Genomic DNA, 16,318 nt, shown 5'->3' on the forward strand with positions numbered 1-16,318 from the left:
CAATACCAAAGAATGCTCAAGCTACTGCACAATTGTACTCATCTCACACGCTGGTAAAGTAATGCTCAAAATTCTCCAAGCCAGGCCTCAACAACACATGAGCCAAGAACTTCTAGACGTTCAAGCTGGTTTTAGAAAAGGCAGAAGAACCAGAAATCAAACTGCCAACATCCAGTGAATCATCGAAAAAGCAAAAGAGTTCTAGGAAAACATCTATTTCTGCTTTATTGACTATGCCAAAGCCTTCACTGTGTGGATCACAACAAACTCTGGAAAATTCTAAAAGAGATGGGAATACCGGACCACCTGACCTGCCTCTTGACAAATCTGTATGCAGATCAGGAAGGAACAGTTAGAACTGGACATGAAACAGCAGACTGGTTCCAAATAGGAAAAGGAGTACATCAAGGCTGTATATTGTCACCCTGCTTATTTAACTTATATGCAGAGTACATCATGAGAAACACTGGGCTGGAGGAAGCACAAGCTGGAATCAAGATTGTTGGGAGAAATATCAATAACCTCAGATATGCAGATGACACCACCCTTATGGCAGAAAGTAAAGAAGAGTGAAAGAGGAGAGTGAAAAAGTTGACTTAAAACTCAACATTCAGAAAACGGAAGATCATGTCATCTGGTCCCATCACTTCATGGCAAATAGATGGGGAAACAGTGGAAACAGTGACAGACTTTATTTTGAGGGCTCCAAAATCACTGCAGATGGTGACTGCAGCCATGAAATTAAAATATCCTTCCTCCTTGGAAGAAAAGTTATGACCAACCTAGACAGCACTTTAAAAAGCAGAGACATTACTTTGCCAACAAAGGTCCGTCTAGTCAAGGCTATGGTTTTTCCAGTGGTCATGTATGGATGAGAGAGTTGGACTATAAAGAAAGCTGAGTGCCAAAGAACTGATGTTTTTCAACTGTGGTGTTGGAGAAGATTCTTGAGAGTCGCTTGGACTGCAAGGAGATCCAACCAGTCCATCCCAAAGAGATCAGTCCTGAGTGTTCATTGGAAAGACTGATGTTGAAGCTGAAACTCCAATACTTTGGCCAACAAAGAGCTGACTCATTTGAAAAGACCCTGATATTGGGAAAGATTGAAGGCAGGAGGAGAAGGGGACGACAGAGGAAGAGATGGTTGGATAGCATCACCAACTCAATGGACATGAGTTTGAGTAAACTCCCGAAGCTGGTGATGGACAGGGAGGCCTGGGGTGGTCGCAGAGTCGGACATGACTGAGTGACTGAACTGAACTGACACACATTCAAAAGACATACCAATAAAGAAAGAATGCTCTTTAATACTAGGAGACATTTAGGAGTCAATCTTCTCTGAGAAAATATTAATCTAAAATGATTACAGTTTATTTAATAGGTAAAAATGGCCAAACTATACATGAAATAATTCATTTCTCTAAGTGAAATAGACTTTGGAGTTCTACCAAATGGTTTCCATGCAATTCAAGTAACTACTTCCATTCTAAAACATAAAAAAAAGAACCTACTATAACATTATTTAACTATAGAGGAGGATAAATACTGTTAATAATTAGAAAAACAGAGCTACTATTAATAAGTTTAACATTCAGCCCTCTTTGAATAAAATTTCTGTGTTTAAATGTTAAGTAAAAACATGCAACGTTTAGTAACAGCAAGAATGGGTAAAGCTTCTTTGGTGATAATATTAAAGATATATTTTATAACTTAAGTACTTTGATTTATCCAGATGTTGCTATTTTAGATTGGAATGGTTATTTCACTGACTGAAGAGAACATTACTGACCTAGCTATCTCATTTCATTCAAATTTCCACTTTTACATTAATTTCCAAGTTTACATATGTTGTTCTTTGTTTAAAAGTAAAATAAAATGAAACACATGTCTAAATTAGTACAGACCTAAATGTTAAAAACTTTAACACAATAGATTAAAACAAATTTGATTTTTCCTCCTCTCCTCCGTTTGACACCCTTAAAACAACACTATATTTGTTGATGATTTTTTGGTCTGTCCTATTAAAATTCATAAATATTTCAAAGGATATATGGAAAAAACTAAATTTTAAAGAATAAAGTAAATACAGACTCTACATGTTGGCTTATAATGTTAAATATGGTACGTGAATCTTCATAGTTCTTGTCATCTCATGGCAAAATACATATATATGTAAAATTCATTTACACATATAATTTGCTATAATAAAAGCACAAGTCCGTTCCTTTTTCACCAAAATGTGCTAAAACTGTAAAACACATTTTGTTGGTCCACTACTAAAACCACAGATAAGTAATTCTCTGGTGATCCAGTGGTTAGACTCCACGATCTCTCACTGCCAAGGGTCCAGGTTCAGTCCCTGATAGGGGAACCAAGATCCCTTAAGTGAAACAGTTCACAGCAAAACCAAACAAACAAAAAGCAATCCACACATATGTTCCACTAAAAAGTATGGTAGCTATATAAATTACACATACTTAGCTATCGGGATTAAAACAAAAAAGAATTTTCTTCTAAACATTGATTCTCCAAATATTAAAGATAATAATCTGATGATTCAATAGAATGGATATAAATATATTTAAATTTAAAACTAAATTTTAAAAATTAAATTCATCACAATCTTAGCTTGAGAAAGTAATCTGCATTTTAAAATACAGTGTAACTCAATTAAAAAATGGCCAGACCTGAACTTCCAAAAAATATACATAGATGGCCAACAGGCACAAGAAAAGATGTTCAAATCACTAATCATCAGGGAAACACACATTAAAACTACAGTGAAACATCACTTCACATCTGTCAAAAGGGCTATCATCAAAAAGGATCAAAAATAACAAATGTTGGAGAGGATGTGAAGAAAAAGGAACCTTTGTACACTGTTAATGTGAATGTAAATTGGTGTAGCCACTGTGGAAAACAGCAGAGGTTCCTCAAAACACTAGCAATTTCATTCATGGGTATATATTCAAAAAAAAAATGAAAATGCTAATTCAAAAAAATAAATGCATCTCAAGGTTCAAAGCAGCATTATTTATAACAGCTAAGATATGGATGCAACCCAAGTGTCCAACAATAGATGAATGGGTAACAAAGACATGGTGTGTGTGTGTATACATATACACATACAAAGACACACACACACACACACACAGTGGAATGATATTCAGCTATAAAAAAGAATGCATTTTTTTTCTATTTGCAACAACATGGATAGATTTGAGTGATATTACTAACTAAAATAAGTCAGAGAAAGATAAATACTATGTATGTTATTAATTATATAAGGATAAATACTATGTATGTTATTAGTTATATAAGGAATCTAAAAAATTAATGAATATAACAAAAAAGAAACAGACTCACAGATATAGAAAACTAGTGGTTACCTGTGGGAAGAGGGGTGGGGGGGGAGGGGGATGAACAAGACTGAGGCACGGAGTTAAGTACAAGCTACTATGTATAAAATAAATAAGCTCCAAGGGAATAATGTACACCATGTGGAATATAGACAGTATTTTATAAGAGCTTTAAAATGGAGTATAATGTAAAGAAACTGTGAAGCACTGTTTTGTCACTTGAAACTAAGATTAATATAAATCAACTATAACCCAATTAGGGGCTTCCTAGGTGGCACTAGTGGTAAAGAAGCCACCTGCTAATGCAGGAGACATTAAAAGATATGAGTTCAATCCCTGGGTCAGGAAAATCCCTTGAAGGAGGGCATGGCAACTCACTCCAGTATTCTTGCCTGGAGAATCCCATGGACAGAGAAGCCTGACAGGCTACAGTCCATAGGGTCACAAACAGTCAGACATGACTGAAGTGACTTAGCATGCATGCACACCCCGAATTAAACAAACACACTGTAATGTAACTTTTAGTTATATACCATTTAATACCTATCATTTAATTCCTTCCTGGAGAAGGAAATGGCAACCCACTCCAGTACTCTTGCCTGGAAAATACTATGGACAGAGGAGCCTGATAGGCTACATACAGTCCATGGGTTCAGATCGCAAAGAGTTGCACACGACTGAGCAACTTCATATTAATACAACTTTTAATACTAAGTGCATAAAGAATCTGCCTACAGAGCAGAAGACACAGGTTCAATCCCTGGGTTGGAAAGATCCCCTGGAGGGGGAAATGGCAACTCACTCTAATGTTCTTGTGGCTTCCCTGGTGGCTCAGAATAATAAAGAATTATTATTGGTAAAGAATCGGTAATTTGCTATTGGTAAAGAATTACCAATTATTAATGGTAAAAAAACTTGCACCACAGGAGACCCGGAGTTTGATTACTGGGTTGGGAAGATCCCCTCGAGAAGGGCATGGCATCTCACTCCAGTATTCTTGCCTGGAGAATTCCAGAGCCAGAGGGGCCTGGTGGGATACGGTCCACGGGGTCTCAAGGAGTGGGACATGACTGGGCAAGTAACACTATTACTTTCTAGATTAATAACCCAATACTTCAAACATACACTAAATTTGAACAATTAATGTTTCAAACATTGAAAACTACACATTCAAATTCAAAACATACATACTTCTTGATGAAACTTGAGATATAAGAATATAATCACATACTTCTCACAAAAAAAATAGTATGCTTTGATTTACATGACATCTGCAATAATGAAATATTATACAGCAAATAATTAAGTTTCCTCTGTAGCATGGAACAAAAAGAAATCTACAATAATCATTAGAAAAAAAGTTTCAATTATCCAAAAATAATTTATCCAACAATTACAATTCAAGAGCAGTGGGATGAGAAAACGAAAAAGGTAAGAGCTGAAAGAATATCTAAATAGTTAAAATAAATGTCACAAAGGCCACGATTCATATGAGGATACTCTTCTTACATATGTTTCTACACTTGGCATAATTCCAGTTAATATCAAAAATCTTAAAGGATAAGAAACCACAATTACAAGGGAAAGGAGTGGCAAGAGGTATGCACAACTGCACCTGCCCTAGCTCATCGAAATTATAACACCATAATGACAAGTCTAGATGGAAAAACATAAATTTTGTTAAATATGCTCAGTCATGAAATTAAGAGACACTTGCTCCTTGGAAGAAAATGACAAGCCTAGACAGCATATTAAAAAGCAGAGACATCACTTTGCTGACAAAGGTCCCCACAGTCAAAGCTATGGTTTTTCCAGTAGTCATGTACAGATGTGGGAGCTGGACCATAAAGAAGGCTGAGTGCCAAAGAATAGACACTTCTGGATTGTGGTGCTGCAGAAGACTCTTGAGAGTCCCTTGGACAGCAAGGAGATCAAACCAGTCAATCCTAAAGGAAATCAACCCTGAATATTCATTGGAAGGACTGATGCTTCAAAGTATTGAAGCTCCCAAGTATTGAAGCTGATGTGAAGAGCCGACTGAATGGAAAAGACCCTGATGCTGGAAAAGACTGAAGGCAGGAGGAGAAGGGGGCCACAGGATGAGATCGTTGGATGACATCACTGACTCAGAGAGTTTGGGCAAGCTCCGGGAGACAGTGAAGGACAGAAAAGCCTGGCATGCTGCAGTCCATAGGGTCTCAAAGAGTCAGACTCAACTCAGTGACTGAACAACAACAATCCTCAGTCAAAAGGTTATCTTCAATAAAATCTTGGTCCTTAAAACCGTATGCTTCCATTATTCAAAAAAACCACTTACCTGGAAATACTCACATCGTGATGACACTTTGCATAAGATCACTGTATTTGCTTCAGTAAACAATGAAATTATCAGTTTTCTGATGCAGTTAAAAAATTGAAAATATCAACAAAGATCACTGCATTAAAACATACCCTATATGCTTCCTTAAAAGTATACCTTAAAAGGTATATATATTCCTTAAAAGGTATACCTCTCAGAAGACAACATAATAAAAGGCAGAAAGGATAGTTATGCTTATATTTGTAAAAGCTATCAACAGATGTAACATTTTTAACCTAAACCTCCCCTACAGTCCTCCACTCCACAAAAAACCTACCACCATCATGACTACTTTCATATTTCCCTTTATTCACTCCATTTATTCTCTATAAATGTTATGAAGGGGAGTAAGGGGAATGGGAGAGGAGGAAATAGAAGACTTTTCGTAGCCACTGTCTGTAATTGTCAACAACATAATCTCAGTTTCGGTTAATGGGAAAGGGACTGTTCAATTAGATTATGTTTAAACTAAAAGCCTATTCATTATTCCTCACATAATCTTTAAAAACAAAAACAAAAAACACATCTGGCTTGCTATAGAAGAAAAAAGTAGCCTTTATGACAGGAAATGCATTGCCAAAAATATACTGCTTTCTCTTATTTTAGTTATAAAAATTGCTGCAACAAGGGAAGCAAATTGGACATATGTAATTAAAAAAACCACTAGGAATGACTCACTTGAAATAATGCTGTTTCCCAAAATGTGCTCCCTGATATGCCAGTCCCTGAAGAGAAGGCTCTATAGTCCAGTAAGTTTGGAAAGCTCTTCTGGTTGGGAGGTTCACCACACACTATTAAACGCTATAAAGGCTGTGAGAACACTCAAAATAAATAAACATTTTGCCCAGCATAAGACAAACTGTTTTGATTTCAAAATCTGTTTTTCTTATTTACCTGTTTTCTTTTAGTGTGCCTAGCAACATCCCAAGATATTAAAGATTCCACCGTATACTTTATAGTATACAGTATGCGCTTAGTCGCTCAGTTGTGTATGACTCTTAGCAACCCTTTGGACTGGAGCCCGCGAGGCTACCTGTCCATGGGATTCTCCAGGCAAGAACACTGGAGTGCACTGTCATTTCCTTCTCCAGGGGATAGTATATATTATAGTTAACTCATGCTAAATAGAGAAGATATTATAGATGCTTCTAGCAAGTATCATCATCAATCCAAAAAAAATACAAACAAGAGGATAGTTACTACAGTAAAAAAAAAAAAATGTGGAAATGAGAGCAGAAGAAGCTACTGGTTCAATTCTGGTGAATTTAAAAAAAAAAGTCACGCTCACCACAGCAATCCAAGCGTCTAACAAAAATTAATGTGCCACAAGGGGGAGCTATTCCCCATCATATCTAGTATATCCTTCCAAATTAAAGCATGTACCAGGTAATAACATTTAATCAATATTTTATTTCAAAAATATCCTTATAACTAAAATAAGAATAAAAGTGTTATTATTTATTATTTAAATTAGTACAATAAAGGAAAAAGTCTCCGTTCTCAATTCAAACATCTGATACCTGCCACCTGCCACAGCAGATCAGGTCAAACACTGGAGCTGTATATGTCAAGCACAACTGGTCAAAATGAAAAGTCAGTACAAACGAAGGCAATGGTCAAAGATGCCATGTTGAATCATTTTCATTGGCCTAGCACGATGAATGAATGACCCCAGATGAATTCAATAACTGTTAGTTTTCTCCCCTCATTTTGCAGAGCCAAGGCTAAGATTCAAATCAGATTTAATAACTTGGACTTCCAGATGTCCAAGCTGATTTTAGGATAGGCAGAGGAACCAGAGATCAAATTGCCAACATCCGCTGGATCATCAAAAAAGCAAGAGAGTTCTAGAAAAACATCTATTTCTGCTTTATTGACTATGCCAACGCCTTTGACTCTGTGGATCACAAGAAACCGTGGAAAATTCTGAAAGAGATGGGAATACCAGACCACCTGACGTGCCTCTTGAGAAACCTGTATGCAGGTCAGGAAGCCACAGTCAGAACTGGATATGGAACAACAGATTGGTTCCAAATAGGAAAAGGAGTACGTCAAGGCTGTATATTGTCCCCTGTATATTTAACTTCTATCAGGGTACATCATGAGAAACGCTGGGCTAGAAGAAGCACAAGCTGGAATCAAGATTGCCGGGAGAAATATCAATAACCTCAGATATGCAGATGATACCACCCTTATGGCAGAAAGTGAAGAAGAACTAAAGAGCCTCTTGATGAAAGTGAAAAGAGGAGAGTGGAAAAGTTGGCTTAACGCTCAACATTCAGAAAACTAAGATCAGGTCATCCAGTCCCATCAACTTCATGGTAAATAGATGGGGAAACAGTGGAAACAGTGACAGACTTTATTTTGGGGGCTCCAAAATCACTGCAGATGGTGACTGCAGCCACGAAATTAAAAGATGCTTGCTCCTTGGAAGAAAAGTTATGACCAACCTAGACAGCATATTAAAAAGCAGAGACATTACTTTGCCAACAAAGGTCCATCTACTCAAGCTATGGTTTTTCCAGTAGTCATGTATGGATGTGAGAGTTGTACTATAAAGAAGCTGAGCGCCGAAGAATTGATGCTTTTGACTGTGGTGTTGGAGATGACTCTTGAGAGTCCCTTGGACTGCAAAGAGATCCATCCAGCCCATTCTAAAGGAAATCGGTCATGAGTGTTCACTGGAAGGACTGATGCTGAAGCTGAAACTCCAATACGTCGGCCACCTGATGAGAAGAGCTGACTCATTTGAAAGGACCCTGATGCTGTGAAAGATTGAAGGCGGGAGGAGAAGGGGATGATATGAGATGGTTGGATGGCATCACTGACTCAATGGACATGAGTTTGAGTAAACTCCGGGAGCTGGTGATGGACAAGGAAGCCTGGCGTGCTACAGTCCATGGGGTTGCAAAGAGTTGGACATGACTGAGCAACTGAACTGAACTCGCTATTAAAATATTGGTAGATTTAATCATGAGTTAACACTTGCTTTAAGTTATTTGCCTGCAGTAACTCAGAACCAGGTTTCAGTCAGTTCAGTTCAGTCACTCAGTCGTGTCCAACTCTCTACGACCCCATGAATCGCAGCACGCCAGGCCTCCCTGTCCATCACCATCTTCCGGAGTTCACTCAAACTCATGTCCATTGAGTTGGTGATGCCATCCAGCCATCTCATCCTCTGTCGTCCCCTTCTCCTCCTGCCCAGAACCAGGTTTGAGGGAGGGAAAAAGGTGACTGGAGGATAACTGCCCCAGTTTTCATATTCTCACAGTAGCAAGTTCTTACTACAGCATTTGGAATGCACACTGATTAAATACTGTGTGTCAAGACAGAAGTCTCAATTATTCCTTGACAGATGAAAATATTGTCTTACGTGCCTTTCTGTTCTCCTACCATGAAAGACGAGAATGATAAATGCCCAAATGACTATTTGAACAAAATAGAGATGGTAGACCAAGACAGATGTGAAAAAATGAAAGTGTTAGCCACTCAGTCGTGTCTTACTCTTTGTGACCCCACAGACTGTAGCCCTCCAGGCTCCTCACCGTTGAATTCTCCAGTCAAGAATACTGGAGTAAGCAGCCATTCCCTTCTTTAGGGGATCTTTTTGACCCAGGCATCAAACCGGGGTCCTCCTGCATTGCAGGCAGATTCTCTACTGTCTGAAACACAAGGGAAGCCCGAGAGAGATGTGGATGACTGCACATGGCCAAAATCTCTTCCCAAGCATGTAACTCATTTCTGAGCAACGTGACTGTGCCACTCCCACTATCAAGAAGGGAATCTGGGTTTGGCCTCATGATTTCCTTTGGCCAGTGGGACATTAAAGCAAACACAAAACAAGCAGACTCACTCTTTCTGCTCTATAAATTCTGCAGCTAATACCATGGGTACAAGCCCAAGTTAACTTGCAAGAAGATGAGAAAAACGCGATCATTACCCCAACTGACACTGCATCAAACCACCAGACATATAAGCAAGATCTCCTAAGAACAACTGATCTGAAAACCACAAGACATGAATGAAGCTATCCAGCCACCAGTCAAGCTGACAGAGACTTTCCAGAGAGGCCAACAAATTGTGAGGAATACCTTTAAGCCACTTAGTTTTGAGGCTTTTTGATTTGATCTGTGGCAAAATATCTGATATGGATAGGTTACAAGCTTTCCCAAAAAATCCATTTTTATTCTCAAACAGAATTTTATCATACAGTTTGACTGATATTATATCACTAACCTCAGAGTCACAACATCAGAAAAATGACATAATCTATAAGACAATATATAATTCTACCATATTTTCAAATTTTTCAGGCAATCTGCAGGGATATAGATGAAGATGAAAAACAGAATTATACAAGTAGAAAGAATTCCAAAATCACTGACCAAAGAACAGGATGTCTTGTGCCTTGATCTGTTTTGGCAGTGCCGTGTATCTGTGTGTGTACATACACCAAAAAATCTTTAAATTAACATGATTCAAGGATAAAGGCTAAACAGATATAAAAATGAAGTTCTGTGAAAACTACAGAGTAATATTACAAAGATAAACCTTATCACTATAAAGATCATAGAAACAGCTACATCTTACTTATATTGTCATCATTTAGTGTCTACAGATATAGGGCAAATGATTTTGGCTGCTCTAATTTTCATTAAACAAATATTCAGAAAACTAGTCTGCAGAAAACAACTTCCTCAGTCTTCTAAGCTCTTAAAAAAACAAAAAATCTGGTTTGGAGAAACATCAAATGAGCAGCTCAGGAAAGCTTTTCGCTAGATACTCTTTCTGACACCACGGGAATGGCTGGATCTGGAGGACCATGGGGTAAAGGCACACGGACCTTGTACAGGCAATTTCCTGCCACCACATCTAAAGCTAAAGAGGGAAAAGCAGTCCCTGTAGCCGGCGAATCACACAGATACAGGGCCAGAGACACAACCGGTAACAAAGGATATAGCTGTATGTGGTATCCAAGAACTCCAACAGGTAATGGCAATCAGGGAAGGTGGCTCTTCAAGGACTTCAGACTCACTACCTAGTCACACACCGGCCTGATTAACAAGTCCCAGCAAAATATGGTATTTAACAACAGAAGCATGGTTTCATGTTGTATGTATTACACAAGTTAGGATGAAAATGCTTATCATTTAACAAATATCAAGTAATAAAAAATTAATACTTCCTAACCTTAAAATCTATCTTAAAAGCAAATAAACGTATTGTGACATTTAAAAGATGACTGAAATAACTTGCACTGTATGGCAACAGAAAGTTTATGCTACAGTGGAAACAAATTACACTGGAAGCCAAAAGGTCTACCATAAAACCTAGCACTTAGCAGACATAAAATAAATGAAAAACAAATCAATGATCTAATACCAAAGGTTTCTGGGCAATTATTCCTTCTCTGTCCTCATTGCTAAAATTAAATGGTAACGGAGATTAAATGGGTTATTACATATAAAGTACTTAAAACAGTTCCTGGTAGTCAACAGGCAGTACTCAATAAACAGCAGACACTAGTACTAGATGCCAGTCTACTAACCATTCTGAAATTTATAAAATGACAGAGCAAGTGCCCAATGCTCTACAGCTCCCTTTCAGCTCCAAAAAATATTCAAATTTGAATTCTCCCACAGTTAGTAGCCCCCCCAACACACACATATTAAAATGTTAAATACAAGCACATTATCCAGACTTCAATATATGATAGAATACACACCAAACATACTGTGGGGTGGGGAGGTGGGTATGTGTGGGTGTGACTGAATGTCCAGACTATCATTTAAAGTGGAAACTATAACTTGAACAGATATTAAACAAACACAAAAAAAGATACACACTCAAAATAAGGAAAAAGGTCCTCCTGGGTGAAGGTTAAGGAGACGGTGTCCTACTGCTGGCACTGCTGCCAACCGTAAAACCTGAAATGACTCCTGTCTGTGCTTGTTTAAGTGACAAAGATTGGGTCAGGGATCACTAAGATCTCTCTGAAACTTTCTTCACTTTCTTTCCTCTTTTCAAACCAGAATATCAATTATTACTTAGAATACCAGAAACTTTAGCACAGATAAACATGAAAATTGCTGATCTTCGGCCTAAGCAGTCTCTGATCTGAGAATGAATAATAATGCACCCGCCTTCAGATGGGCCTACATTCACTTCTAAAAGCCAGTGGACTGGATTCTGCCTCTGCTTTCTAAAATAATGTATATTCAGGAATTCTCTGGCGGTCCAATGGTTAGCATTCCATTCTTTCACTGTTCAATCCTAGTCAGGGAACTAAGATCCCACAAGTTGCATGATGCGGCCAAAATAAATAAATTTAAAATAATGCATATTCTACAATGAGAAGGGTAGGAAATAGAAATTAGCTCAATATATGCACTGATGTGCTAATATTCTCACATAATCACATATTTAACTAATAATCATTAGTTAGATTCCTTTGTACCACAATATATTGAATACCCAACATTTATTTAGCACCTTCCGTATGATGAAGCCAATGCTAAGCACTTTTAAAGCACTATTTCATAAAGCAAGAAGACAATTTTAAGTGATGTTCAGGTAACAGAACTATTGTATGGACTGGAATAATAAATAGGTAAATTCATTTCACTCCCAAAACAAATCCAAGGAATAAAGGACAACAGAATCTTAATTATTTCACTATCTTTAAGAAAAGACAGACAAATAGAAGTTGAAATTTAAACTCTAGTGTTCACATCAAGAGAGTAATTTATTTTTAATATCCCCAAGAGGTTTCAGTATATCCTTACCTTTTTTTGTTGCAAACCTGTAAGAAAATGATGATCAAAGAACATAATAAACTTGTCTAAAACATGTAATTTAAAGTTTAAAAAAAACACACAACTAAAACCTCTTACCTGAGCATGAAAATTGGACATAGTCGTTGTCTCTATATCCTTCTTTCCCAATATCTCCATTTTCACTGGTGAATTGGGAAAATTAAATGAAAAGTAGTCTAAAAAATCAGGTAAATAAGTAGCTGCCCCATGAACAATACCCATTACATAGAAAGCTGCAGAGTTCTCATTTTCACTGAACACCAGATCCACAAACTCTTCTGCAAACCTCTCCATCTCCACAGGAGACAGATGGGAGAGTTCATTGCTGTAGGCATGGATAACTGATGCACCTCCGTTAGGCTGGTGCTCAATATGAATGAGCTGTTTGAACTGCAAAGTGTCCAGCCTTCTGAGGTTGTTCTGAACCCGTGGCTCCTTTAATGAGACAAATGGAAACTCACTGTTTTCTGGAATTTTGGAATCATAACTCTTGGTATCCAAACTCTTTCCACTGTAATCCTTTATGTTATCATTTAGGATACCTCTGGCTTCTTGATCTTCAACATCAGACAGCAATCCTGAGCATATAGTTTGAATAGATTTGCTATACATTTTTGGACGCTTCCGTTTTTCATTCTCTTTGTGTTTCTTTTTCTTTTTCTTCTTTACCTTCTTAATTTGTAAGTCTTCTGCACTTGTTTTTGGTTTCTCCTTCCCACCTGTTGGGAAAAATTTTTTTTGAAAGTACTCATTTTAGTTTCTTTAAATATCATGCTTCAGGAACTGTTTTATAACAAATAAGCAAAGTTTACACAAAATGAAGCTTATATTTGGGACTTGTTTTACGCAGTATTGATAATCATAATTTAGTCAGACTCTTTCCCTCTCTCCACACACATAGGCACACATACACAAAGAGGAAGGCTTAAGACAGTTATGCTTACAGTGAGTGGTACCATTCTAACATGAAGTAGATGCTCAATCAGTATTTAATGAAGTAATGAAATTAATGTTTTAGAAATCATAAGTCTTCAAATTTTAAATAAAAATCAGAAATGGAAAGCTGAACAAAAGCCAATGTGAACAATGAATGCCCTGCATTTAGGACATGAGACATTTTCCATTGATATGTATCTTTTTTACTTTAAGTTCTTAAAAATTACATACAGGTGTCAAGATTTACAAATCAGCAAAGGAGAAAAACACTTGCATAGTATATGAGCAACAAACACAGAAATTCCTTAGCTCTTTACCATACTTCCTTCTCCGTAAACTACTCTTTCATCCAAAACGGGCTATTCTAGATCTACTAGAGTCTACAGAATTCCCAGTGAAAACCCAGCAAGATACCATAAGAGGTGACAAAATCAGAATAACTTCTCATGTCCTGAGTACAAATGATATCCATGTACTGGTAAAGAGAAACATTAAAGAAAAGAAAAAGAAATGGGTCAATAATAAGTTTATATATTAATGAACCTCTGTAACCAAAGGTAAGTAGACACTAGGCTCAAAAATTTAGAAATCCAAAGAATAAAAGATTAATCTACAGTGGCTATACAGCTATAGAATTTAAGTGTACATATTAAATACAATATTATCACAGTATATTTATTTCTAGACAATAAAAAACACAGAAAAGAACAAATATCCTCACAAGAAAATATTATGGTTCCTAAGACAAAATAAAAAAGTTATTAATATGACAATTGAGAAGAAAAAAGGATTTACTGTTTCCATCTGTTATTTCACTTTTAAAGATAACCAGTCATGACTTAAATCTTCACAACCTGCTTCTTTATCTAAATTTTTCAATCTTCACATATCTCTAGTATTCTTTTCTGTCTCTGGTGAATGAGATGTCCTGCCTACTTTCCAAAAACAAGTTCCTCCCACCAACTCCAAAACTCTTGCTTAAAGTTCTCTCCTCTTCTTTTGACCATCAAACTTCTCATAAAAAACCACTATATCCACCAACATCTTATCTTCATTACATGACTATTTCTATCCTTTAAAATTCTGGGTCTGTTTCCAGTCTACTCAAATTTACCATCCCAGATTGTTCAAATATCAAATCCAATGATATTCTCTCTCAAATCATTTTTCCTGATCTCTCCACGGTTCTATGTAAATACCCACCTCATCCTTGATTATTTTTAACTTCCATGATACTACTATGCCTTAGCTTCTGATCTAAAAGCCTCATGACTAACTCTCATCCTTAATGCTAGAGCCATAACACTAATTCTATAAGTTTTATATATTGTTTTGATCATGTTCATCCCTTGATTCAACTGTTTTCAAGGGTTCTCAATGACTACCAAGTAAAATACAATCTCTTCAGTCTGGAATCCAAACTCAGTGTCCTCAAGTACCCCCATGCTCTGGTCAATTACACTACTCACAATTTCTTATGAAACATACCTAATCCTACTTTATCTTTCTACTACTGGTAAAGTTACTTCCTTTCCCCAAAACATCTTTGCCTTGCCCCAGTACTCACTACTGGACTTTCTTACCCATCCTATAAAGACAATTCTTATATTATTTTCATTTTTCTTTGGAACTAAAATATCTTCGCTCTAAATTAATAAACTGTTATTACATATTCTACATAAATGAATATATACGATACAGTCATACAAAGTTATTTTTTTCATTCACAGGATATCTGTATAATATATATCCTTCAGGATAATGTATGAGTGAAACAAATAACTTTAATGAATTCATAGTGAAACACTTTTTTCACCAATCATTGAATCCCTCCTGGCATTTCTGGCATCTAGTACATTGCTATATGTGAACATTTAACGAATCCATGAATCCAAAGATTTCTCTCACCAACAGACTACCTGACGTTTATAGGCTTATCCCCTGTTTCCAGTTCAGTCAGTTTTTCACCATATCCTAACCTTGAAACAAAAAGCATAAAAATTCTCTCAAGTTCACAGCAATTCTTACAAATGGAAAGTTTAATGTTAATAATTAACCATCTCTTCTGAAAATTCATGAGTATGAAATGAAGGCCAAACTGGTATCACTGTGAAAAGCAAAATGAAAAATATGATAACACTATTGATTGCACAAGTTCGCAAATTCATAAAATGCAAAGTGTTAATTTTCTCAAGAGTCTACATGTAAGTAAGTTAAAAATATATTAACAAATTCATACTTGCTACCCAGGTATAAATGATTAAAACACCAGATTCAGTTAATATCATAGGAACAAAATTAGTAATAAAAAGTTAAAATAGGGAGTTAATCAAAATGAAAGATAAAAAGAAGTTTATATATGTAAGTGAAATCCAAATGAGTCAAGGAAAAAAGACAGTAGTGAATTAGAAAAGAACTTAAAAAAAATAAAATCAATAATAAAAAAAACCAGAACTTAAAACAGTTTAATTGTTCTAGGTATAATTAATAACTAAACTGGAAATAAATGTAAAATTGCACAAATTAAATAGCTTGCCAATACGAGCAGAATTTCATTTGAATGAAAATATATTACATTTATACCTAATACATTTTTTAAAAATTAAGAGGAAATATTCAGAATACATGTTACATTAAAATAAAACAGGTGTAACAGTTCATTTCTGTTGTAGTATGATAGTCAGAAACTGAGAAACACTAGCTAATAACAAATTAGTCAAAAGATTATTATATTGCAAATCAAATAATTAAACTTACATGACAAATTATAATTAAATATTAAAGTGAGCACCATGAGCAGAAGAGAGTTAACACAAAATGCCTAAGAGTGCTATCCTTGGAAAGGCCTG

The 16,318-nt window shown here is 36.3% G+C and overlaps 1 protein-coding gene across 1 annotated transcript in view; it reads right to left on the reverse strand.

Moving 5' to 3' along the window:
- The window catches only part of RSBN1L (round spermatid basic protein 1 like), a 69,248-nt gene that overhangs the window by 26,851 nt on the left and 26,079 nt on the right, over nucleotides 1-16,318 (reverse strand). The window contains exon 3 of the mRNA XM_027968566.3: nucleotides 12,612-13,252. Within this exon, the coding sequence (XP_027824367.1) occupies nucleotides 12,612-13,252 (641 nt within the window). The remainder of the gene's footprint in view (nucleotides 1-12,611; nucleotides 13,253-16,318) is intronic.

This window comes from Ovis aries, chromosome 4, assembly GCF_016772045.2.
Source record: "Ovis aries strain OAR_USU_Benz2616 breed Rambouillet chromosome 4, ARS-UI_Ramb_v3.0, whole genome shotgun sequence".
Classification (NCBI taxonomy): Eukaryota; Metazoa; Chordata; class Mammalia; order Artiodactyla; family Bovidae; genus Ovis; species Ovis aries.